At 45.2% G+C, this 27149-nt stretch overlaps 1 protein-coding gene across 2 annotated transcripts; it reads right to left on the reverse strand.

The window, feature by feature from the left end:
* Nucleotides 1-355: 355 nt before the first annotated feature.
* Nucleotides 356-25201, reverse strand: RIPK1 (receptor interacting serine/threonine kinase 1). Of its 2 annotated transcripts, none has more exons than XM_081014796.1 (12): nucleotides 24695-25201; nucleotides 19333-19535; nucleotides 16559-16712; nucleotides 15409-15546; nucleotides 13652-13880; nucleotides 13161-13310; nucleotides 12671-12747; nucleotides 10662-10752; nucleotides 6829-7443; nucleotides 4091-4159; nucleotides 2469-2615; nucleotides 356-808 (listed from the first exon to the last, which is right to left on the reverse strand). In XM_081014796.1, exons 2-12 carry the CDS (start codon nucleotides 19482-19484, stop codon nucleotides 513-515), a joined length of 2118 nt encoding a protein of 705 aa, XP_080870922.1. In that variant the 5' UTR covers nucleotides 19485-19535; nucleotides 24695-25201; the 3' UTR covers nucleotides 356-512. The 2 variants fall into 2 exon arrangements, with proteins under 2 accessions (XP_080870922.1, XP_080870923.1); XM_081014797.1 differs by lacking the exon at nucleotides 24695-25201 and adding an exon at nucleotides 19637-19841.
* Nucleotides 25202-27149: the final 1948 nt, after the last annotated feature.

A 27149-nucleotide genomic window follows, 5' to 3' on the forward strand; every position in this document is an offset into this window, starting at 1 on the left:
TGGTTCTTACTGAGAGCCAGTGTGGTGTAGTGGTTAAGAGTGGTAGACTCGTAATCTGGGGAACCGGGTTCGCTTCCCCGCTCCTCCACATGCAGCTGCTGGGTGACCTTGGGCCAGTCACACTTCTCTGAAGTCTCTCAGCCCCACTCACCTCACAGAGTGTTTGTTGTGGGGGAGGAAGGGAAAGGAGAATGTTAGCCGCTTTGAGACTCCTTCGGGTAGTAATAAAGCGGGATATCAAATCCAAACTCTTCTTCTATATGCTAATAGTGAGTGACTCAAGATTGATATATGCTTTCAGTTTTTGTATCTGATAATATTTTATTATTTACATTAAAGCTAGAGCAGTCTTGCGTCCATTTATATTGGGGTTTTTTTAATTAAAATTATACAAATACATTCATTTGACGGCAAATTCTATACAGGCAGCACCAGAGCATTCATAATAGCAAAATGTAAAGCAAAATGTCCATACTTTCCCCTGCAAAGTAGTTTATGCTGGTTTATGACTCTCATTTGTTACTCATTTCTGACTCCTGCTTTATTTTGGCAAGGAGATCTATCCTCTGGCTAGCAAAGAGAGCTCTGGCCAGCTTTCCCACCGTTGCTCCTTTGCTCCCTTCCTTCATCAGCCACCTCTGAAACATTTGATAAACTTTTTCCTTTAAGCCATCCCGCTCGTAGTCATGGTCAATTTCCTCCAGATCAGGGTCGCTGAAGCCCAGCTGCCGTGCCGTGGTTTTCCACTTCTTCCCCATATTTTCTCTCACGAGGTTCAGTTGAACTTCCGAAACGAGAGCAGTGTTCTCTGGTGGCGACAAAAGGAAAATGTTTCTTTAGTGCTTTGGTGATGGAACACCGTTGCTTTTGTTCTCAGAGGCAATAGGAAGATCCTGACAAACTCCATCTTGCGTGAGAAACATGGGTGTGAGGGGGCAGGCTGGCCAACCCTGCTGCTAACAGTGAATGCAGGGCTCTGAGTGCATGTCAATCTCTCTCTCTCTCTCTCTCTCTCTCTCTCTCTATATATATGGTAAAGGACCCCTGGACAATTAAGCCCAGTCAAAGGTGACTACGGGGTTGCAGCACTCATCTCGCTTTCAGGCTGAGGGAGCCGGCATTTGTTCACAGACAGCTTTCCAGGTCGTGGCCAGCAAGACTAAACCGCTTCTGGCACAACAGAACACCGTGACGGAAACCAGAGTGCATGAAAACGCCGTTTACCTTCCCGCCACAGTGGTACCTATTTATCTACTTGTGGTGGTATGCTTTCGGACTGCTAGGTTGGCAGGAGCAGGGACAGAGCAAGGTAGTTGTGGGGATTCGAACTGCCAACCTTCTGATCAGAAAGCCCAAGAGGCCCAGTGGTTCAGACCACAGCGCCACCCGCGTCCCTATGTCAATATATTCACCATGGAACCTCCATTTGAGTGTGAATTCTGAGCCAGTCAGAATTGCTTGAAAATGCCACATGACTGCATTGCAAGGCCACAAAGCATGTGCAGAGTTACTTTTCTGCACTTTTTTTTTTTAGCAGCCCACCTGTGTAGACTTCCATGGGATCATAAACCACAGTGGTACAGAATTCCTGATCCCATGGAAGCCTTATAGTCTTTTGTGCAGAAGACTTTCCACTTGCAGATGTCCGTACTTTATGTATTGACATCAAAGGGGGTTGCAGGGAATTCATGCCATGTTGTGGGGGAAGCCACCAGGTATTCTCCTGCTCCCTCCTTTACTCATGGCACCCCTTCTTGTGTAATGAATTCATAAAGGGGCCTAAATACTTTACCGAGGTAAAGTTCGCAAACCGGAACACTACTTCCGGTTTTGCGGAGTTCGTAAACCGAATCGTTTGTAAACAGGACTGTTCTTAAACCGAGGTACCACTGTACTACTACTAAGGGATACAAGCTAGAAGACCAGAATCTTCAGGGTCAGAATCCCAAAATCTGACTGCAAAGTCTGTGTTTTGTGGAGATCACTAACACCTATGTTTCTACAGATTAATATTTTTGTTACTATTAATACTACTAATTTATTTCTTATACCCCAGCCACTCTGGGTATCTTCCAACAAAATACAGAGGAAAGAATGGGAGGGGGGGGGAAACATCAAACATTAAAAACTTCCCAAAACAGGGCTCCCTTTAGATTTCTATGAAAAGTCATATAGTTGTTTAACTGTTTGAGATCGGAAAGGAGAGTGTTCCACAGGACAGGTGCCACTACAGAGAAGGCCCTCTGCTTGGTTCCCTGTAAGCTCACTTCTCGCAGGGAGGGAACTGCCAGAAGGCCCTCAGAGCTGGACCTCAGTCTAAGCATGTCGTATCTTTCCTTGGTAGATGTTTTCAGTTCTATTCAGTCCTAACTTACATATCCTGAACAGAGTTTCAAAGGAAAACGTATGACTTTGAAAGCAAGAACTATTTCATGAAGGAAGAAAAAAGTTTTAACTTCAGTACTTACCAAAGAGTTTCTGGTAATCTGCAGGATTATAATGAGTATTTTCCGGCATAGTACATATTTGTTGAGGTTTTTGTTTAATGGTTAAGATGTTGTGAGAGCCTATCTGAATTGCACTACTATTATATATATTGTAGCTTGCAGGTTCTCCTGTATGTAAGACAATTTTTTTAAAAAACACCCGTTTAATAAAGCAAGTATAAAACTACACACAAGCAAAATGAGCACAGGGACAGTGCAGGGGGATAAATTACTGACCAGTGTGTTGACACATGTTAATTTTATGATGGAAATAGTAAAATGGCAAAAATGCATTATTTGAACGCTGCACTTATATGTTGGGTAGTTTCACATCAAGGAAAGAACGGTTCCTGCTCTTAGAATTTATGTTACAAGGGCATATTTACACAACCAGGTTTATTTCTCAGGTTGGTGTCTGGTATAGTTAATCATGGAAGGATAGAATTGTAGAGTTGGAAGGGACCCTGAGGATCATATAGTCCAACCCCCTGCAATGCAGGAATATACAGCTGTCCCATACGGAAATTGAATCTGTGACCTTGCCATTATTAGCACCGTGCTCTAACCAACTCAGCAAGCCAGGCTGCTCCAATAGTTCTTTGATAAGAGTTAAAAGTCATAGCAAACCTGTGTCAGTCAGATCAGTAGGATGAGACAACAAACTCCCCAAAGAGAAAACATGTTGGCTCTTCTATATCAGGCATGTCCAACTCCCAAGAGACTGCAATCTACTCCCAGTTTAAACAACCTGGCAGTAATCTATCCAGAGTTGTTGGGATTTTTTTTAGGAGGAGAGGCCAGAGTTGTTCAGCTTTTTGGGGGTGAATGCCATAAATCGCTTGCAGTAAATGCCAACACAAGCAAACGTACACAGCGGGGGCCCGATACATTCATTCAACTGTTTTTTTATTCGCAAGGACTAAAAGTTTCCTGTGATCTCCGGGGGATCTACCCTGTTGATCGTGGTTGACCAGTTGGACATCGCTGTTCTATAGCAACAGTGTTTCAAAACCGTTGCGAGAATTAAGTCTTTTGAGTCAAATAGATAATGCATTTTGAGACTTCGTTCAGCAAATGTGACTATATCTTGTTGAGATCAAGCAAGCAGCTGTTTCTGGAGCTCCAAAATTCTGTTGTTTTTTTTTCATTTTGAAAGGGAACAGGACCACAAAAGGGAATCTCAAACTCTCTCCTTGTGGAAAGAGCAGATTGCAGGGGCCAGTTCTGCAACCTAACACTAGTCTATGCTGTTTGCACCTTAGGCCCCTCCAAAAATCTAACTAGTGTGCCAAATAAACCCTGGGAAAGCAGGGTTAAATCCTACAAAATTGGCTGCTGGGAATAGGCATACTCAGCCAAGGCAGAATTGGATCCCACCCACCCTGGTCGATCAGTTCATTTCACGTGTGACATCAGCTGATGGACAGGTGGATATGATTGGAGGGAAATAGCCGTGTAGGCCAAGACTGGCCCATGGATTGGAGCTTCCCTACTTCTGCTTTAGAGCTACCAAATGGTATTATAGCCTTAAAGAGTCCGGACTGCTCATGCCGCTCATGTTGAGATCATACTGCTCATATCAAGAAATAACTAGAGTTTTTTACCTGAATTCTGTTTGTGTATAGGTGTATGGGCGAAGTTCGTCTTCATAAAAGAGGTTGATTCCTCTGGATCTAAAGAGGTATGCAAATTGTGTCAAAACTGTACCACTGCTCTTGAAACATTAAACAACAACAACAACAACAATTTATTATTTATACCCCGCCCATCTGGCTGGGTTTCCCCAGCCACTCGGGCGGCTTCCAACAAGATCTTAAAATACAATAGTCTATTAAACATTAAAAGCTTCCCTAAACAGGGCTGCCTTCAGATGTCTTCTAAAAGTATGGTAGTTGTTTTTCTCTTTGACATCTGGTAGGAGGGCGTTCCACAGAGCGGGTGCCACTACCGAGAAGGCCCTCTGCCTGTTTCCCTGTAACTTGGCTTCTTGCAGCGAGGGAACTGCCAGAAGGCCTTCGCACTGGACCTCAGTGTCCTAGCAGAACGATGGGGGTAGAGACGCTCCTTCAGGTATACTGGACTCTTGACAGTGCAAAAACCTACTCAGACAAAAACCTACCCAAGTGCAAATGAGCTCTTGCATCATTAATGTAGATGAGGGAATTTCAACAGGTGGATATTTCACGATACAAAGTGGTGGTCTCGGGAGAGCAGCAGCTGCCAGAAGGGAGAGGTGAGGACATCAAGCCCCAGTACTTTTCAGAAGACCACAGTGACTTCCGACAGAATGAAGTCCTCCCAGATAGACAGTCTAAGCTTCCAGTGCTGTACAGTGGTACCTTGGGTTAAGTACTTAATTCGTTCCGGAGGTCCATTCTTAACCTGAAACTGTTCTTAACCTGAAGCACCACTTTAGCTAATGGGGCCTCCTGCTGTTGCCGCGCCACTGGAGCACGATTTCTGTTCTCATCCTGAAGCAAAGTTCTTAACCTGAAGCACTATTTCTGGGTTAGAGGAGTCTGTAACCTGAAGCGTGTGTAACCTGAGGTACCACTGTACTTGCTGATTGTCACGGAGCCACATTTGCAGCCCACAGTGCTGATGAACCAGAGAGTTCTTTCATAGTTGGGACCACCCAAGACCCACCTTCCCTGGAGCTCCCTGGGATGTGTGTACCCTGAGGGAAGACACCAGGCAAGGGAGCTAGCACCATCAGCTCCTGAAATAGGCCTGAGGATGTTTGGCACCACTTGTTAATATCCCGCCTGAGGCACCTTGTCCAAAAGGTAGCATATAGATGCAATTGATCAATATAATTAAGTTACCAATTTCTATTCAGCCCACAGCCAGTGCAGTACAGAATGATATTACAACTAGCACTCTTACACCAGAGGAGGCATATGCCGACAAAGAGAGAAATCAAGGGAGTTTTTGCCGATTCTCCCTCAAAACGCTTGTTTGCGTTTGTTTTATGGTTGTAATGCTTTTATTTGTTTTTTAATTGCATATTTTATTGTTGTAACCCACAGGATTATTGTTGAAGGGCAGGTTAAGAAATCTAATTACAAACAAACAAATAAAACTGCTCCAGAACAGGTTTCCAAAGCACACTGGGGATTGCTGGGCAAAGGGGATTGGCAAAAAACCTTCTCTCGTCTTCTGAGGTGATTCCACCGGATCAAAAGCCCTTTTAGTACAATGGCATGAAAGGGCCACCACCCAGTTTTTAGGGTGCTGGAGTATCCCTTATGTACAGATGGATATCCCAAAATGGAGCACAGCTTACAACATTGATAATGAAACATGACAGTCCTAAGAAAACAATACAAATAAAATACAGCACAACGAACAGCAGCGCTAATGCTCTCTGTAGAAACTGCACCACAAACAGTATTTCGCGATTCAAATGCTTGGACAAAAGCGATTCCATTCCACAAAGCTTCCCAGTCAGTGCTGCTCATTGGGTGACCTCAGACAAATATTCATTTCAGTCAACCTCAGAAGGCTGTGAAGTGAAATGGTATGAGAGTGGGGAGAACTGTTTGCCGCAAGCTCCTTGAAGGGAGGGCAGGATGAAAATTTAATAAAAGGCATAAATATAAATATGCATAGTAACCTTAAAGCTCAACAGATTTTGAATTGCTATTACATTTTAGCTGCCCAGGGTTAGTAGGATGGGACGAAAGACTGGCTCATAAAAAATGGGACAGCTTTTATTTTCTTCATAGAAGGTAGTGAAGAAGAGCCATTTTACTGCATGTGTGCTCTTTCTCCCTGAAGGAACAAGAAGAAGACCCTCAAGACCAGGAAGAAGATTGGAGAAAATTTAAAATATATCTTCAAAAATATTGTAATATAAAAGACTGTTAGAAAGATGTTGGAAAAAGAAAATTAGGTCGTTTTGGTAGATATGATATAAAGGATTAAGCAAAAATGAGTTGATGAAATTGATGAAACAGAGGATGATTAACTACATTATACTAAATTAAAATACGTAAATGAAAATAAGGTTAGAAGGATTTGCTGGAAATACGATCTGAACTAGAATACAAAATTGGGAGGTGAGAGGAGGTCATGGAAATAAGTAAAGGGAAAAGGTCATGTAAAGGTTTAATCTGTTTTTGTTCTATTTTAACTCAATGCATTTTTATATCTTTTGTTTCGTCTTTTTTTTATTCTATTTTATTGTTCAATTTTTTCTTGTTATATTTTCGCTTTGTTATGGTTAAATTTTTCTTTGTATTCTGTATTGTTTTTTCTTCTTTTTTTGTAATTTTAAACTTGGAATAAATATCTTTTTTTTTTAAAAAAAAAGAAGAAGACCCTCAATCAGTTCACTTACCAGTTTCTGTACTGAAGCTTCTGCCAAAATAGTAAGGTCTGAATGGGTTAGATTGACGATCCACACCAGATTCAGGTACGGGTGGTTTATTGACGCTAAAGGGATTGGCTGATCCGTAGAGATCTTCTGGGCTTAGAGATGCTCTGAGATTTGCAGGTCCGGGCCCATAGTGCCTAACTGGATTCAGCCGGCTATTATTTTCCCTTTCCAGAGTAGCTCTGAGCGGTGGTGGTTTCCACGGACGACTGTATGGGTCCACAGTGGTGTTGCTATGACGGGCACCAGGCTCGACCTTTTCAGGCCTCAGGTGTGACTCCTGCATCGGGCGGGCAGCAGTCGCCTTTGCATACGGGTCGTGAGACACCTTCCTCCTCCTCTCCTGCTCCAGCATTTCGGCGCTGTACGACACGGAACGGCCATCCCCCTTGTCCATCCTGCTGCCGTGCACGTGATAGTTTAGCTCGTCCTCCAGTTTCCGCTCCAAGCTCACCGGAGGATCCAAGGACGTTTCGCAGCTCTCCACAGGTTCATTCACCGGGCAAGCCGCAAACATGGCTTCGTCTACGGTGTTGCTGGGCGCAGGAGACGGAGAGCTGTGCAGGAAGCCAGGCTGATCTGCAGGGCAGAAAGGAAGAGGCCTAAGAGGATTGATCGTTTTGCAGAGATTCCATTGCAATGTTCTAGCACAGGGGACAGCAAACTTTTTCAGCAGGGGGCTGGTCCACTGTCCCTCAGACCTTGTGGGGGGCCGGACTAAATTTTGAAGGGGGGGAAAATGAACAAATTCCTATGCCCCACAAATAAAATTAATACAGCTAGTAGTGACTCTGAATGCTCCTGCAGTGACACACACACAAACACACATACATACACACACACATACACACCCATGGATGCCAAGCATCAAAAGTATGGTATTGTAAAGGTTTTTCCCACCCACTTTCTGAACAAAGAGCTGGCCTTCCAGAGAGATGTGCCATAATTGTATAGGTGTTGTTCTACAGGGATGCTGACAGTGCAATCCTAAAACTTGTCTACTCAGAGTAAGTCCCATTGGGTTCAAAGGGACTTACTCCCAGGTAAGTGGGGCTAGAATTGCAGTCCTAATCTCTAAGACAGGGGACAGCAAACTTTTTCAGCAGGAGGCCGGTCCACTGTCCCTCAGACCTTTGGGGGTGGACTAGATTTTTTTTGGGGGGGGGGAATGAACGAATTCCTGTGCCCCACCGATAACCCAGAGATGCATTTTAATAATAATAATAATAATAATAATAATCAATTTTATTTATATCCCGCCCTCCCCAGCCGAAGCCGGGCTCAGGGCGGCTAACAACAATAAAATAATACAACATTCTAAAAACATTTCATTATAAAAATTAATTAAAATCAAATTAATGGCAACCATTAAGCAAAAATTCTGTGCAGATTGCCAAAGGAGGGAGTCAGGCTGCGCCCTGACCAAAGGCCTGGTGGAACAGCTCTGTCTTGCAGGCCCTGCGGAAAGATGTCAAGTCCCGTAGGGCCCTAGTCTCTTGTGTCAGAGCGTTCCACCAGATTGGAGCCACAGCCGAGAAAGCCCTGGCTCTAGTTGAGGCCAGCCTAACCTCTCTGTGGCCTGGGACCTTCAGGATGTTTTTATTTGAAGACCGTAGGTTCCTCTGTGGGACATACCAGGAGAGGCGGTCCCGTAGGTACGAGGGTCCTAAGCCGTATAGGGCTTTAAAGGTTAAAACCAGCACCTTAAACCTGATCCTATATTCCACCGGGAGCCAGTGCAGCTGGTATAGTACCGGGTGAATGTGATCTCACAGCGAAGACCCTGTAAGGAGTCTCGCCCCGGCATTCTGCACCCGCTGGAATTTCTGGGTCAGTCTCAAGGGCAGCCCCACGTAGAGCGAGTTACAATAATCCAGTCTGGAGGTGACCGTCGCATGGATCACAGTGGCTAGGTCAGGGCGAGAGAGGTAAGGAGCCAACTGCTTAGCTTTAAATAAAAGGACACATTCTACTCGTGTAAAAACACACTGATTCCCAGACTGTCCGTGGGCCGGATTTAGAAGGCGATTGGGCCAGATTCAGCCCCTGGGCCTTAGTTTGCCTACCCATGTTTTAGCAGCTTGGTGAGACTCTACTGCTGTGAGATCAAGGCTGCATCCAGGGCCAGGGAGCCTATGGGCCTCCAAAAACCTTTGGACTACAATTCCCATCAGTCTAGTAGCATAGGGAAGGTCACAGCTTTCCCTGACCTATCCTACACTCTCACCTTGGATCCCAATGAACTCAATGGGACTTACTTCTCAGTAGATTTGCACTGAATTGTGCTGTAAGCATGAATAGCTTGTTGGGTTGCTATTGGTCCTCTTCCACAAGAATTTGTCTTATACAGTCAGCCTAACGCTATCATCTGGGAAATGCCATAAACTGCTGTATTGCTGTACCACTGTACTCTGGCACGAAGTTCTAGCATCGCCTGCCATTTCCCATAGCCCAGCAAATGGTAAGTGAAGGTATCATACTTCAAAATCACAACCAGAGAGAACTAGAAGGAAGCCTTCCAAAACCAGAAGATTATAGAAAGTGCTCTCACTAAACTTCCACTCAACACACTTGGGGGTGGGGGGTAGAAGCCTAGAAAAACAAAGGAATACTAAATGCTCTCTCCAATTGGAAGAATTAAGTGTGTTCACACCACCACCCTATTCTAGGCTGAGTAGTGTATCGATATATTGTCCCAAACTGGTTTGAAGTCCATATCATGATGTTGGTTTCATAGTTTTAGACCTGGCAATATATCACAATCAGGATGTGTGTGTGCTTGCGCGCTATGCAGAAATCACGATGCAGGAAAAACCGTGAAGGCAGTTAATCCTTACTTCAGACAACAACAACAACAACTTATTTGTACCCCGCCCATCTGGCTGGTTTTCCCCAGCCACTCTGGGCGGCTTCCAACAAAGACAAAAAATACACTAAAATGTCAATGTGATATATCAGTGTATTGCGATGTTGGAAAACCAGGTACCACCCAGCCTTGCTCTATTCTGACTATTCAGAAGCTCAGGTTGAACAAGTAATCAGCATAAATAACTGCCAGCAAATATTTTTAAAAAACCACTTCCAATATTAACAGGTGCTACAAAAAGGAAGCAGAAATCCCCCAAAGTAAAAAGTAGGTGTGGTCTTTGTTCTTATGCCAACCCAACAGGATGACCCAAAGGGGCCTTTGGTATTGATCCGCCCTGAGGCCTGCTGGCAGGTTTCCTTTGGCAGCTGCTACACCTCAGGCAGTGGGTTTCAGCCTAATACCCAAAGGTCAAGAGCCTTTTGGTAGCTATAGACTCTGAATATAGACGGCAAGAATAATGACTTTTGGAAGTGTGAATGGTTCTTGGCTTCTTGTTGTTGTGGAAATCCTGCTCAGCCCCTGCTGCTTCCATGCTATGGGATTTCACCAGGCACTGTCTGTTTGTCTGTGTGGGCTTCCCTTGCCCCCCAAAAAAGAGAAACAGAGGGGATGATGAATTCTCCACCCCAAACTGACTTCATCACTTCTGTGACGCTATCATAAAATATACACATACTCTAATTTGAGTCATAAACCAGAGTCCAGACAAAATCTCCAGCTCTGATATGATTTATTTACAATGTAGAGACTGAAACTGTAATCTGCACTAGCCCTAATCAGCACTGAAACAGTGATCTGCGCTGTACTTTGGCTTTGATTGTGTGTTTTTTAAAATGGGTGTCCTTGTTATTGTAAAGAAATGTGCAGCAGTTGCATCCCAAATGTGGGATGCAAAAGAACGAACTCTTAAGCAACTGAAATGAATTACCTGTCTGACCATTGCTTGGTGGTTCTGCCACAGCATCCACTTGGAGAGACTGCATCCTTTTTATAAGTTCCGTTGGCTCAGGGTACTTTTCCTGTCGCAGAGAACAAGAGCAACTAAATACCTGATTGAATCACTGGAAGAACCTAGAACCTCTAGGGGAATGTTGCTTAGGGTGCCCATCAAGCAAAATCCCGCTGGACTGTATGACTAAGGATGTCAGGAACCCTGTTGCACAGGGAAACCTACATGTCTAGAGGTTTACACATGTAGGCTTTCCCATTTCAGACACTCCGGTTAATGTGAGAATGTCGGAGAGAGACTGAGGGAGCAGCCCCACTACTGCTTCTCTCCTAACACTAGAATTTGTGGACACCCAATGAAGCTGAGTGTTGAAATAGCCATGGCAGATAAAAGTAATTCTTCATGCAATGTATAGTTCAAGCATGGAACCCACTTCCACAGGAGGCAACAATGGCCACCAGTTTGGATGACTTTAAAAGAGGAGTGGACAAAGTCATGGAGGGCAAGGCTGTAGCCATGATGACTATGCTGTGTCTCCACATCCGGAGACAGTAATGTTTCTCACAGGCTATCAGGGATTGGACTGAAGAGGAATGGTGGAGGCCACCCCCCCATTCTCCTGAACCTTCCCAAGAAGAGGAGGACAGTATAGACTTACAACGGTGGTTTGCAGAAGGTCATGACTCTGAGACAGAAGAAGGACAAAGCTGGGAGATAATGGAAGGAGAGGAAGGAGGAGCAGAAGAGTTAGGACAGCTGGTTGACACATTATCATTAGAAAGCATTTCCAACCCAATCCCCTTCTCCTAAAACGAGGAGGGCTGTTAAAGTGGGAGAACAGAAAGCGAATAGAAAAAGGTCCTCACGCAGCCACTGTATAAAGGGGTGGAGCTGCTGACGACTGAGAGTAAAAGGGGGGAGGAGATTACTGAGAGCAACGCCATTATCTTAGAGACAGCATCCTGCATCTCTCTCTGTGACTATTGAATAAAATACCTTGGTAAGAGCTTCTTGTATTTTCATTACTGGCAGCCTGCCGTGAGGGAGGGGGATCAGATTCCCTGAAGCCTGACACAGGCATTAGGGCAACATTATTATTATTACAGGTTCGCGGGTGGTGCTGTGGTCTAAACCACTGAGCCTAGGGCTTGCCGATCGGAAGGTCGGTGGTTCGGATCCCCGCGACGAGGTGAACTCCCGTTGTTCGGTCCCAGCTCCTGCCAACCTAGCAGTTCGAAAGCACGGCAAAGTGCAAGTAGATAAATAGGTACCGCTCTGGCGGGAAGGTAAACGGTGTTTCCGTGCGCTGCTCTGGTTTCGCCAGAAGTGGCTTAGTCATGCTGGCCACATGATCTGGAAAAACTGTCTGCGGACAAATGCCGGCTCCCTCGGCCAGTAAAGCGAGATAAGCGCTGCAACCCCAGAGTCGTTCGTGACTAGACTTAACAGTCAGGGGTCCATTATTATTATTATTATTATTATTATAGCCTGCCCATCTGACTGGGTTGCCACAGGCACTCTGGATGGCTTCCAACAGATATAAAGAGATAATAAAACATCAAACCTTAAAAATATTCCCTATACAGGACTGCCTTCATATGTCTTCTAAAAGTTGTATGGCTATTTATCTCCTTGACATTTGGTGGGAGGGTGTTCCACTGCTGAGAACAGGATTCTGGACCACTGGGTTGATCCAGCAGCTCTTCTTATGATTTTGTATGCTTTTAGGGATAGAATTGGAAAGGACTGAGGAAGTCATTTAGTACACCCCTCTGATTATTGCAGGATCTACAATGCAGATGCAGCGACAGTGTCCCTGACAATCTCTGCTTCAATGATTCCAGTGAAGGAGATTGCTCGGCTGTGTGACAGCTCTTACTTTCAGGAAATTTCTTCTACCTAATAGCTGGACTCTGTTTCTCTACAATTTCCACCAGTGATTCTCGCCCCTTTTCCTTTTTTCAGCCATAAATGTTTGAAAAACTTACTTTTAACTTTCTCAAGTCATCTTCAACATCCTTTTCAAAGTTCTGCTGATAAAATGGCTTGTACGTCAAATTGATTTCTGTAGTAAAGGATTAGTCAATTAGTAAAAGAAAAACCCCAAAGCGGTCTCAGTGAAAAACAGAGAAGACTGTTCTTATACTGTCTTTTATAAAGGCAAGTAAGAAGTGACATGGCAGTGGCGTAGCATGGCAGGAGGGCACAGCGGCGGTTGCCCTGGGCGCAAAATTGTTAGGGGGTGCAAAATTTCAACGTACAGATTGGGTGGGGCTCAGCCCCGTCCTCACGTACTTCCCCATGGATTTGGCACCTATAAGGAGTGCAGTGTTACCTCTCTGCTGTTCCTCATCCCACTGCACCTGTAGACCCAGCCAAAAACTAAACATCTGGAATATTCCGCATGATCTTAAGGCTACCTTCCTCTTGCACTCAGATAATGCCGGACCCACTTCAGCAAAAATGCCCTCTCACTACCTGCAAAAGTTGGCCGTGCCTCCGGCTTTTGACTCCAAGATTGTTTCATTAGTGTAATGATCTCTCCTGGACAACTTTCTTCAATCTCCTCTATGAGAGGCCTGTCCCCATTCATGATGCAGAAGTATATTTGCGCGTCAGTCATAGCATCTGGTGCGGGAGAGAGGAATTGAACAGGTTTTTTTTAATAAAAAAAATATACAGTGGTACCTCGGGTTACATACGCTTCAGGTTACATACGCTTCAGGTTACAGACTCTGCTAACCCAGAAATATCACCTCAGGTTAAGAACTTTGCTTCAGGATAAGAACAGAAATGACGCGGCGGCAGCAGGAGGCCCCATTAGCTAAAGTGGTGCTTCAGGTTAAGAACAGTTTCAGGTTAAGAACAGACCTCCAGAACGAATTAAGTACTTAACCCAAGGTACCACTGTAACCGTATGCAGCTAAAAACACTTCAGCAAGCAGAGTTATTTGATCACAAACACTCACTCTCATAGGGTTCTTTGTTGGCAAAGATGGCCCATAATACTATGCCAAAGCTGTACACGTCTGATTTTTCCACAGGCGTGGTGTTAACTGATGCCAAGTGTTCTGGGGCCATGTAAAAAAGGGTGCCGGCGTTGCTCTTCGAGCTGCAGTTGATTTTCATTTTCCGGATGCTCTCCTCTTTGGTCAGCCTGCTCCAACTTTTGAAGCGGGCCACACCAAGGTCTGCTATCTGCAGGAAAGGGTAGAGAACCGTTAGGAGCAAGGTCCAACTGAGATCACACAAGCACACAGCTGATGAGACCCTCGCAGGCCGTCTTCTCCAACTTCCTGCTTGGGACAGGAAATCCAGAGCTAGAGCATTCACTATAGATGGACTATCCACCCTCTACTTAAAGGGAGAGCCCACCACCCCTCTAGGTCATTGGTTCCATTGTCACAGCTGTTCAAGAAGTTTGACTTAACGCTCAACCAAAATTTACCTGCCTGTATCTTAAGCCCACTAAATCAACCTCAGTCTGCAGCAGAGAACACACATTTGCCTGTGATGTCCCGACACTCTCAGTCTTCTCTTTTCCAGGCTAAACATACCCAGTTCTTTCAAACAATTCCACATAGGACTTATTTTACTTAATGCTGACAGTCTTTTGTTGCCTTTCTCTATCCCCATTTCAGTTTGTATAAATAAATAAATAAATAAATAAATAAATAAATAAATAAATAAATAAGCAAGCTGCACTCTGGGCAGCTTCCAACAAAATATTAAAATACAGTGGACTCTTAAACATTAAAAGCTTCCCTTCAGATGTCTTCTAAAAGTTTGGTAGTTATTTTTCTCTTTGACATCTGGTGGGAGGGCGTTCCAAAGGCAGAACTACTGAGAAGGCCCTCTGCCTGGTTCCCTGTAACTTGGCTTCTTGTAGTGAGGGAACCGCCAGAAGGCCCTCGGCGCTGGACCTCAGTATCCGGGCAGAATGATGGAGGTGGAGACCCTCCTTCAGGTATACTGGACCGAGGCTGTTTAGGGCTTTAAAGGCCAGCACCAACACTTTGAATTGTGCTCGGAAACGTACTGGGAGCCAGTGTAGGTCTTTCAAGACCAGTGTTATATGGTCTCGGCGGCCGCTCCCAGTCACCTTCTTATAAAGTTCAGTGCCCATTAGGGGATATTCCAGTCGAGGACAATTTGCAGTCGACATGCTTGGTGCGACATCAAATGTTTCCCAAAGAAATTTGTTATTTAATTAAATATAGTGTTTTTAAGTTACCCAGGTCAAATGGAGTGCACCGATCTGAACATTCAGAAAAGCATGTGGTATAGCCTTTCCTGGCCTGCTATACCAGGAAGGGAATGCAAAACACTGGGAAACTGTGTGTTTTCCTTCTCATCCACATGTGCATAGTGGGCAAAAGCCTGGTTAGCTTACTGCAACTGTGTAAACATACTGGCTTCTGGAGCAGATTGTGCCCACTTTACAAACCTTGGCTGCAGATCTTGGTTAAGGAGGAGAGAGCAGAACAACAATCCTGGGTTCAGACAACATGCAAAGCCATACCTTGTCTTAGTTGCCACATTACACTGAACGACAAGGACCAGGAGAGAAGCAAAGTGGCTGCGATCTCTCTGGGAGCCAGCACATTTGCAGTCACACAAAACCATGGTTTGCCAAACAGGCAGGTTCTGCTATAAATCATGCCCACATCTGGTTTAGCCCTAAGACTGACATGTCACCCATCGAGGAATTATGTGCTAATGGTACCTTAATATGAAAGTCCTCGTCTACAAGGATATTTTCTGGTTTTAGGTCTTTGTGAACTAAGCCCTGTTCAGTTAAGTAAAGCATTCCTTCAATGATCTCTAGGATGAAGCACCCTTTCACAGACAAAGGAATAGAGGTCTGCAATAAAGCAAAAACAGCAGAATATTAGTATATATACTGAGTTATACCTGCCATGATCAAGAAGCTGCCTTTTTTAAAAATGAAAAGCAGTGGTATTCAATTAAGTTTTACTCACGTTAGACCTATCAAAATTAATGGACTGAACTTAGCCATGCTCATTCATTTCAGTGGGTATACTAGGGGTTAAACCTAATTGAATCCCAGCTAAAATCTTTAAAAAGAGCACTGACTTATTCAGTCCTCTGCTGAACGAACATCCATCAGGAATAGATATTAAGTCTTATGAATCATGGTTGCTAAAGGAGTTTGAATAAAGCATACCGAATTAGTGTGCCTTCCAATTATCTTTGCTTTTTGAATAAGCAACAAGGATCCTCATCACTGAGTCTAGAATCCAGTTGCAATTCAGCAGATCTGGAGATGCACATTTTAGAAAATCAGGATGGGATCTGTCTGCTGATGAGAAATATTAACAGATAACCAACTACCCATCATTATGATGGGCAGATTCTAGATGGCAACAGGGATTGGCATCCTTGGGAAAGTGCCAACGGACAAAAAAGATGTTGATGGAAACAGACACTGCCAGACAGAAGCTTAAACATATTATATAAGCTTATTACTATCTGGCCCAAACCTTCCCAATACTTTGGAAATCTGGATCTTGGGAGCAATGCAAGACTGCTCCATTTTGCAGTGCAAATTATGAACAGAAGGTTTGCTGGTGCAGAAATCATGATCCCCCCCATACAGAGCAAACACTCACATTTATGAGTTGCAGAGCCCAGTGCTAGTGTGTCCCTAACATTCACTATTGGCATGTCTTAGACCTGATCCAGGTCCAAACCAATGATGAAAACATTTTCACTGGAACGGACAAAAAAGGTGTTGATGGAAACAGACCCGAGATGACCGACAATGTTTGAATACCATTTCCCGAGGTTGTGGTACAATCTCAAAAATTACCGCCTGGCTTCTTCCCAGTCTATCAATCGTGCTCTCTACTCACTGCCTTCAGTACGGACATCAGGTTTCCTTTGCGTACATATTCCATCACCAGGGAATAGTTGCCATCTTCCAAAATGATGCCCAGTAGCTTCACCACACGGTCATGGTTTAGTCTGAGCATAATCTTGCCTTCTTCCAGAAGGGACGTGTTACACCTGGGAGGGGGGGAACAGGTACTATGGGATTACCAGTGTGCATGACTGCCAAGAAGGGAATAGAGCTATAGACTAAAGCTTCCGGTAAGACATTTCAAGGTGACAGGCAGAAATGTCAACTTCTTCACCTGAGCTCTCCAAAATGATGAGCCAAACCTGCACAGCTCAAGCTGCAGCATAATCTGCGAATGAAATGGCTGGGTGAAATCCTGCCTTGTGTCTGAGTGGTGATTAGTTAGCATTGTTATTACAGTGGTACCTCGGGTTACATATGCTTCAGGTTACATATGCTTCAGGTTACAGACTCCGCTAACCCAGAAATAGTACCTCAGGTTAAGAACTTTGCTTCAGGATGAGAACAGAAATCGTGCTCTGGCGGCACGGCAGCAGCAGCAGGCCCCATTAGCTAAAGTGGTGCTTCAGGTTAAGAACAGTTTCAGGTTAAGAATGGACCTCCGGAACGAATTAAGTACTTAACCCGAGGTACCACTGTACTAATTATTCATTCAGTCATTTGCATAGCGTTCTGGCTAGGAACTGCAAGCTAGTGCTTCCCAAATTTATAACAGCGGGATAATGCATTTTAAAAATATGAAGCAAAATTGGAGACACGCTTCAACTCTTAACACACAGGTGGTTTTCTTTCAGAGTGTGCAAGGTGGCAAAATGGCAGGTAGGTCTGCTAAGCTGTCACACCAGGCGTGGCCGAATGATCTAATGACACATAATCCAGTCAGGCCTAGCGTCAATGAGTAGCATGCTTGGGCAACTGCCAGGACCCACACTGATGCCTGGCCCGGGCCCCCTTTTTAATCCCCCACTGGCATTTGTGTTGGGCAGCTGGGTCTGCTGAAGACACTATTTTAATTTCCCACAATGCCCCATCAATGGGTTGCCCCAAGGCATTGTGGGAAATGGCAGCCTCCCCCACACCCAGCGGCCCAGTGTGCTGCAGCAGCCACCATCAGATAAGGACCATTGCTATAGCAAGGAGCCCTACAGAGAATGATTTCACAGAATGCAAGCTGGATAGCTCAGCTGGTTAGAGCGGATAACATCGAGGTTGCAGGTTCGATCCCCATAAGGAACACTTGCATTGCAGGGGTTGGACTAGATGATCCCCAGGATCCCTTCCAACTCTATGATTCTATGAACCAAGGGTCATCTAGTCCAACCCCTTGCAATGCGGGAATCTTTTGCCCAATGGGGGACTTGAACCCACAACCCTGAGATTAACAGTCTCGTGCTTTACCGACTGAGCTATAGCTCTGATCTGTCGAGTTTCCAATCAGATCTGGAGCAGAGGCGCCATCTAGGCTAACTAGGAGGCAGCCTTCTCTAGGGATGGGTGATGTGAGCCTAAAGCAGCGGTTCTCAACCTGTGGGTCCCCAGATGTTGTTGGACTACAACTCCCATCATCCCTGAGCTCTGGCCTTGCTAGCTAGGGGTGATGGGAGTTGTAGTCCAACAACATCTGGGGACTCACAGGTTGAGAAAGGCTGGCCTAAAGGAAGCTTTAATTGTTGAAGCTGGGAAATAAGAGTGGGAGACAGTCATTGCCTTTGTGAGCTGCCTGTGGACTTCCCACAAGCATCTGACTGGTGATAACGGTCATTTGGTTTGATCTAGCCGGGCTCATCTTTTGTTCTCGCCACACAGATCTCTAGGCAAGCAAAACCCTGGAAAAGTTGAGGGAGGAGCCTATCCAATCAGAAACCGGTAGGAGCCGGACTTAATAAGGCACAAATCCAAAATTATGGTACAGAGATAATGGAATTGTCTAAATGAATATTTACACAAGCAGGGCTCAAATATGAAAGTTTGGTTGTGCTTAGACTAACCTTGTGAAGAATATGGATTTGATGGACTATGAAAGAACTTAAGGAAAGGAAGTGACTGAAGAACAGATGTAAAGGTGAACTAGAAATTAAGAGACGTGCGGTGAATGCGGTGGAAGTCTTTTATAATATTTTAACTAGGATTTTTATAATGTAATGTTTAAAGTATAAATTTGGTATTACTGATTATGGAAAGTATTTTTTTATTTTTTCCCCCTTTCTTTTTTTCTTTTCTTTTATCTTTTTGTCTTTTTTCTTCTTTAGTCTGCATCTGGTAAATATGTAGACGATTGTGTTTATATTGTTATGTATGGATTTTGTTTTGATTTTCCTTTTCTATTTACCTTGTAATATTTAATAACCTATCCATTCTTAAGGAAACCAGCCCTGAGTGCTCACTGGAAGGACAGATCCTGAAGCTGAGGCTCCAATACTTTGCCCACCTCATGAGAATAGAAGACTCCCTGGAAAAGACCCCGATGTTGGGAAAGATGGAGGGCACAAGGAGAAGGGGACGACAGAGGACAAGATGGTTGGACAGTGTTCTCGAAGCTACCAGCATGAGTTTGACCAAACTGCGGGAGGCAGTGGAAGAAAGGAGTGCCTGGCGTGCTCTGGTCCATGGGGTCACGAAGAGTCAGACACGACTAAACGACTAAGCAACAACAAAATATTTAATAAAACTAATTTTAAAAAGAAAAGAAACTGGCAGGAGCTCAGTGGTAGGTAGCTCTACACTGCTCTCTCTTGTCTGCAAAGGATCTCCCTCTAACCAACTTACTCTGTGCGCTGAGGCCCTGTGTACACCGTTTTTAGCACCACAAGCCCATGCCTCTTGTGGTAACACAGCGAAACCATTCCAAATCCGCCGGCATCCAGCTGCTCTTTTTGCAAAAAGTCCTCCGAATTCATCTGAATGTCATCCAAGGACATGTTTGTGGCTCGTGGGGCGCTCCAGCAATTCGTAGAGAGAAATCCCAGGGCCTACAATGTGAAAACAGAAGAGAAGGCATTGTGCGGTCTGTATTTCCACTGCTACAGGACACGATGGCCAAAAGGCCACAAAGAAAGCTGTGGAGACCTACCAAAGACCCAAGGATGGCACGAAGGTGACAGTAAGAGCGCAATCCTATGCACGTTTAGTCAGAAATCAATCCCAGAGTGTTCAAGGCGGCTTACTCTCAGGTAAGTGAGCACAGGTAACAAGCAGCGTCCTTCATGCTGCTATTGGTCTGGTCAGTATGGGACATCTTGTAGAGTAGTAGGGAAAATTCATGAAGAACCTTCTCTTGAGAGTCTATATTATAAAAAATGGAGGGTGTCTACAAGGGGAGGGGATTTTTAATGGTGGCTTCCTGTTTGAGAAGAGGCCAGGTTGTCACCCACCTTAATGGCAGACAAAAGACTTCTATGTTCCCAGGTTTTTAAATATTTTTTCTATGTTATATAAACTAAACATAGTTTTTTTGTAAAATGATTTTTATTTGGTTTTACAAATTCATTCGCACTCAAAATCACAAATAATAAAAATTACACAAGATTCTTCTGAATCTCTAGACTTCCCTCCTCCTCTCTGGGGGTTCTTTAGTAAACTTTTTCAACTGCATACTATAAATCCTCCTAATTTTTCAGTCCTCCATTGTACCCAAAGTCTATGTAACATTACAAGAGTTATTTAAGACCTGCCAAAGAGTTCAAATGTTTACAGTAGTCATTCAAATATAATATAAATTTTCCCCATTTTTTGTTGAAGTTTTGAGCCTCTTGGTTTCTGATTTTCCCAGTCATTTTTGCCATCTCTGCATAGTTTAATAGCTTAGTCTGTCAGTCCACTCTGGTAGGAACCTTATACCAGAGTATAATCTAAACATTTAAAGATAGTGATTAACTCTCTTTAAATAATTAAATTGACTGCATCATTGCCAAAATCAGCTTTCTTTCTTTCTTTCTTTCTTTCTTTCTTTCTTTCTTTCTTTCTTTCTTTCTTTCTGCTAAACTTGATTATTAATATGAATCATTTGTATACTGCTGTGTTTTAAAATTTTGGTTTCATATTAGTGTTCCAGGTTGCTGAGCCTTATTGTATGAGGTAATTAAGACATTAAAAAAATATATACAGGATCTAACGAGTGGTATTGGAGTAGATTTCACTGAGAGTAGACCCACTGAAAACAATGGACTTAAATTAATGGGTCTGCTCTATTACTACATTGGTTCCTATGGCTGAATTGTAATAATAATAATAATAATTGGGGGGGGGGGGTCAGCCTCAAGGTAACAGGATAAATGGCATTGGTCTATCTAGGACAATTATTGGCAAGTTATAATTCTTAACAGGTTGGCATTGCCAACAGCACCTCTGTGCCAGTCACACGGAGCCTGTGTACATACCATACATTTAAAACACATGATTTCCCCCAAAGGATCCTGGGAACTGTGTTTTCTCAAAGGTTGCTGGGAAGTAGAGCTCTGTGAGGGGGGGCTTTGGGGGGGATGTCATGGGCTTCACACACACAAACACACACACACGTTGCTAAGCATAATATGAAGCATTTAGTCCCCATTTCAGCTGAATGCTACTTTGGGAAGTAGGAGGGTTTGGGGTTTCATGGGTCTAGTTTTAATTCCCATTTTTCTCTGGCTGCTTAGCTGTTTTAATGTATTACTGTTTAATGTTTTCTTTTAGGGCTGCCATATTTCTGGGATTCATCTGTCAGAAATAGCGTCCGGGCGGAATGTCCGGGGAAACCTGGGCGTATGGCAACCTATGTCAGAAGTGTAGATTTTAGGGGTGAATTTTCTTTAAAATATGGTAGCTCAGAAACTTCTTTTTGTGGAGATTTTCCAAACAAACAAACAAAACAACAGCAACTTTCGTGTCCGGATTTTCACTTTTTGAAATATGGCAACTCTACTTTTAATTTAAGGGACGTGGGTGGTGCTGTGGGTTAAACCACAGAGCCTAGGACTTGCTGATCAGAAGGTCGGCGGTTCGAATCCCCGTGACAGGGTGAGCTCCTGTTGCTCGGTCCCTGCTCCTGCCAACCTAGCAGTTCAAAAGCACATCAAAAGTGCAGGTAGATAAATAGGTACCGCTCAGGAGGGAAGGTAAACGGTGTTTCCGTGCACTGCTCTGGTTCGCCAGAAGTGGCTTAGTCATGCTGGCCACATGACCCGGAAGCTGTACGCCGGCTCCCTCGGCCAACAAAGAGAGATGAGCGCAACAACCCCAGAGTCGGCCACAACTGGATCTAATGGTCAGGGGTCCCTTTACCTTTACTTTTAATTTGCAGTATTTTTTTAGCTCACAGGGTATGCATGTTCTTTACCCTGTTGGGTTGGGTAAAGCTCATATTTTCCCAACCCAACAGGATAGCTCAGTCAGTAGAGCATGAGACTCTTAATCTCAGGGTTGCGGGTTTGAGCCCCACGTTGTGCAAAAAGTTTCCTGCACAGCAGGGGGTTGGACTAGATGACCCTCGTGGTCCCTTTGAACCCTACAATTCTATGATTCTCTGGCCAGTCAGGGCTGAATGGACCAGTGGTCTTGCTACATATAAGGCAGATTCTTATGTTTCTCAACTATTGTTACAAAGCCCTTTGGGGGCATATAGGCAAAAAGGCAATGGGATTTACTCCCAGGCAACAATGTACAGCACTGTATCCTGAGCAATAGAAGTAGTGGCAACAAAAGTTGCAACAAGAGTTAAGAAACAAAAAGAATCTTCCTTATATGGGTCACCATCTTGGTACCCACTGGGTGCACTTGCATCCCCAGAGGCCTCCTCCGGCACCTGCAAGCTCACCTCCCTGCTACTGAAATCAGGTTGGGGAAAAAGAATTCTGTTGTAGCAAATAGAACAGAAGGAGACATCATGGTCCTGGTCTCAGATTCCTCATCTTCAGGGGGATAGGGGGAGAACGGAAAGGGCACGCAGGACCAGCATGCCTCTCAAAAGAGAGATTGTGTTGCATAGTGGTTAGAGTGTTGGACTAGGACCTGCTCAGCCATGAAACTCACTGGGTGACCCTGGGCTGGTCACAGTGTCAACTTAACCTACCTCACAGAATTGGCTGTGAGGATAAAATGGGAAAGAAGAGAATCATATCTGCCACTTTGCAGAAATCAGCCAGGCACTTGGTGCATATCCAATTGAATCCACCTACATCTGACCTAGGGGGTGCAGGTGGCACTGTGGTTTAAACCACAGAGCCTAGGACTTGCCAATCAGAAGGTCGGCGGTTTGAATCCCTGCCACAGGGTGAGCTCCCGTTGCTCGGTCCCTGCTCCTGCCAACCTAGCAGTTCGAAAGCACATCAAAGTGCAAGTAGATAAATAGGTACCGCTCCAGCGGGAAGGTAAACAGCATTTCCATGCACTGCTCTGGTTCACCAGAAGCAGCTTGGTCATGCTGGCCACATGACCCGGAAGCTGTCTAGGCCAAACACCGGCTCCCTCGGCATGTAAAGCGAGATGAGCGCCGCAACCCCAGAGTCCGTCATGACTGGACCTAATGGTCAGGGGTCCTTTACCTTTACATCTGACCTAATGTTTAACACATGCAAAAATAGGACTGCTAAGTACAGGATACCCAGACCCTCAGTGGGATCCATCCACACAATGGTAAAGTGATTTAAAGGCAGATCCCAGGCAGAGATGCCTAGGTTCAGATAAGTGCCCACTATCACCCATTTGTTAAGCAAACAGGAACAGGACGACCAAGGATGGGCAAGGTGAAAAATAGGCAGGAAATTCTGGGATTATGGAAATTGTAGGAATCAATCATTTCACAGCCTCCTCCTCCCCTATCCACTAACATGCCTTCGTACAAAAAGGTATTTAAAAAACTAGATTCAAAGGCAGCTTTCTCCCAACTGAAGTGCAGAGGATTGGGACTTTTGCAGGGAAACCAAAATATTTGTTTACTACCGACCTTCCTGTATGCTTGTGAAACATGGACCACGTATAAACGCCATCTCCAACTCCTTGAAAGATTCCATCAACAGTGTCTTTGAAAAAATGTACATATCACCTGGGAAGACAGGCCAACTAACGCCAGTGTGCTGGAATAAGCAAAGATCACCAGTGTTGAAGCAATGATTCTTCAAAATCAACTTCGTTGGACTGGTTGTACTGTGTGGATGCCTGATTGTCTTCCAAAGCAACTACTCTATTCCAGACTTAAAAATGGTAAATGTAATGCTGATGGTCAACATAAGAGGTTCAAAGACTCTCTCAAGGCAAATCCAAAAAATGTAGTATAAACACCGACAACTGGGAAACACTGGCCTGTGAGTGCTCCAGTTGAAGAACAGCCTTTACCAAAGGTGTCATGGGTTTTGAAGATGCTTAAACTCAGGATGAAAGGGAGAAATACGCTAAGAGGAAGGCACGCTTGGCAAGCCATCACTGTGATCAACTCTCATCCGGAAACCTATGTCCCCACTGTGGAAACCTATGTCCAGAATTGGCCTCCACAGTCACCTACAGACTCACTGTTAAAACCGTGTTTATGGAAGACAATCTTACTCAGCTAGGAGTGATCGCCAAAGAAGAAAGATGCTATTAAGCAAAGTACGAGTTTGGAGGGGCCTAAGTCTTCTGGTAAGTGGATTTCATCTCCCTCATGCCCAAACCCCTCTCCAACTCCACATCCGCAAAAGCAGAGAGAGATTGTGGCTGGTTAAAACTTTTGAGCCAAACCCATGAAGGCACCCGGCTGCACTCCTAGCCACACAATACACAAAGGGAAGCACTTAGCTTAGGATCCGGGTGGTGACTAATAATGGGAAGGAGTTCCCACCTCATTCAGCGAGCCGCCTCTTGAAATCCTGGACTTCAGGGCGCAGTGGTTCTCAACCTGTGGGTCCCCAGATGTTGTTGGACTACAACTCCCATCATCCCTGAGCTCTGGCCTTGCTAGCTAGGTGTGATGGGAGTTGTAGTCCAACAACATCTGGGGACCCACAGGTTGAGGAAAGGCTGCCGGATGAAGTTTACGCGCGCGCCTCACAGAGGCACAAACTTAGTTTCATTTTCCTGCGCGCCTCCCCTTTCCCCTCTCGCTTCCCTCGAGCGCAACGGGAAGGAAGCAGGCGGCCGGAGGCAGTTTCCCACAAGTTCGATCCTCAGGAAAACCTACCCGGGCGAGTCTTTCTCTCTGCAGGGATGCCGAGGGGGAAACCTGGAAGCGGCCAGCCCGCGCTAGTGGGGGCACCACCTCCTCGGCTCCAAAAAGATCGACGTGCAGCGGGGAAGGGACCAGATCCCTCTCCACCGTCTCCTCTCCCCGAGCAGCAGAGATCCCCAGTTAGTGTACGCTGCGCCCCACGGGGAGCGATCCCCTCGATTTCTTCTCTTTCCTTTCGCCCTCCTGCTCCCGAAAGGGGCCACCCACTGCCCGGAGCTCGCCTGGCGCTTTTCTTCCTCTTTCGCCGAACTTTGCCGGGGCGGAGTCAGGCGGTGTTAAAAGCGCACGCAAGCCCTTCCCAACCTATGATCCAGGCTTCTCTTCTCCGCAGGCGGGGCGAGCAGCGAGGCTTTCGGATCTCCCCTCGGGGAGGGATCAGCGGGGCGAGATATCCGAAGAGAGATTCCAGTGCGGAAATGGGTGGCGTCGATAGCTGCTGAAAGGGAGAGGAGGAACACGAAGGAACACGAACAAGGGCATTGCGCGGCTGGAGATACTGCTGCGTCTCACTTGCTGGATGCCACAGGAGGGGAGAGATGCTCTTGTGCTCAGATCCTGCTCCCTGGTTTCCCACAGGCACCACCGTGAGAACAGGATACTGGAACTGATGGGCCCTTGGCCTGGTCGAGCAGGCTCGTTTCACATTCTTGAGTTCTTTAGCTGTGTGGGATCCTAATAACGACGCAACTAAGAGGAAATAAATTGGGTCTGTTCGGGCAGAAAGGGACGCCAGGCTTAAGCCAACACCTTCAGTAGTAGTAGTAGCAGCCCTGCTCCAGAATGGAGTTTGGATCAGGTGTACTTCAGCTTTCCTTGACTTTGCACCATCATCTTGGGTATAGAATTGCCTTGCCGAATTTTGTTGTTGCTTAGTCGTTTAGTCGTGTCCGACTCTTCATGACCCCATGGACCAGAGCACACCAGGCACTCCTGTCTTCCACTGCCTCCCGCAGTTTGGTCAAACTCATGCTGGTAGCTTCGAGAACACTATCCAACCATCTCGTCCTCCGTCGTCCCCATCTCCTTGTGCCCTCCATCTTTCCCAGGGTCTTTTCCAGGGAGTCTTCTCTTCTCATGAGGTGGCCAAAGTATTGGAGCCTCAGCTTCAGGTTCTGTCCTTCCAGTGAGCACTCAGGGCTGATTTCCTTCAGAATGGATAGGTTTGATCTTCTTGCAGTCCATGGGACTCTCAAGAGTCTCCTCCAGCACCATAATTTGAAAGCATCAATTCTTTGGCAATCAGCCTTCTTTATTGTCCAGCTCTCACTTCCGTACATCACTACTGGGAAAACCATAGCTTTATCTATACGGACCTTTGTTGGCAAGGTGATGTCTCTGCTTTTTAAGATGCTGTCTAGGTTTGTCATTGCTTTGTCATTGCTCCCAAGAAGCAGGCGTCTTTTAATTTCGCGGCTGCTGTCACCATCTGCAGTGATCATGGAGCCCAAGAAAGTAAAATCTCTCACTGCCTCCATTTCTTCCCCTTCTATTTGCCAGGAGGTGATGGGACCAGTGGCCATAATCTTCTTTTTTTGATGTTGAGCTTCAAACCATATTTTGTGCTCTCCTCTTTCACCCTCATTAAAAGGTTCTTTAATTCCTCCTCACTTTCTGCCATCAATGTTGTGTCATCTTGCCGAATAGTGTTTGTGAATTACACCACCCTTTCTGCCAGCTTCATTTATGCCTGTTTGCCAGGTCATGTGGCTGAGCTGGAATGGACTGAGGATCCAGCCTAACAGGGTCGCTCCATTAAGCGCCTGTGCTGTACAGGGGCTAGACTCTCCCCACCACCACCTGCATTTTTTAGGGGGCGTATTTTTGTTTCACTTGGCAATGCGAGGAGCAATGGTGGCATCTTCTGGCGAACCTGAAGATTGCATGGCCTCAGTATAATTTCCTGGCATGCTCCTCCCTTGTCTCCTGAGACAGACAGATGCCAACCAACCATCTTGAGTTTGTGCTTCCTGATTCAATGCGATTTAAGGACTGCTCCGGGCTTAGTCATGCTTAACTTTCCTTCGCTCTTTTCTTTTTTGCTGTGCTTTCCCCGCAAAAACTCTCTCTGAAGTGGAATCAGAGCAAACGACAATCCACGGAAAACCCAAATTGACATTTGCTCCAACTGAGCACTAAAGAGCGGGTTTTTGCAGGGAAACCTCAGGGGCAGAAAAAACCTACACAATCTGAGGAAGAGCTTTTAACTGGGCACCTGTGCCTGGAAAAAGTGAGCAACAGGTAAGTGTAAGCACATACTAGCACAGAAAGTTTAAACCGTTTGTTTTCTTTTTCTTCTAACCAAATCGTTTGTAAACTGCCTTTTCATCCCAATTAAGAGCCCGCAAGATGATGAACAAAAATCAAATTGCAAAGTTTAAGCAATAAGCCACATTAAACTAGATCTTCA

Source organism: Podarcis pityusensis, assembly GCF_964106645.2.
Source record: "Podarcis pityusensis genome assembly, chromosome: 7".
NCBI lineage: Eukaryota > Metazoa > Chordata > Lepidosauria > Squamata > Lacertidae > Podarcis > Podarcis pityusensis.

Excerpts from the sequence above, each read along its gene's own strand:
- RIPK1 (XM_081014796.1), bottom strand. The coding sequence starts at position 19,484 with ATGTCCTTGGATGACATTCAGATGAATTCGGAGGACTTTTTGCAAAAA. Across the intron at positions 16,713-19,332 it reads ACAGGGCCTCAGCGCACAGA|GTGTAACACGTCCCTTCTGG; the intron begins GTAAGTTGGTTA and ends CCCCCCTCCCAG. Across the intron at positions 4,160-6,828 it reads AAGCTTCAGTACAGAAACTG|ATCCAGAGGAATCAACCTCT; the intron begins GTAAGTGAACTG and ends ATACCTCTTTAG.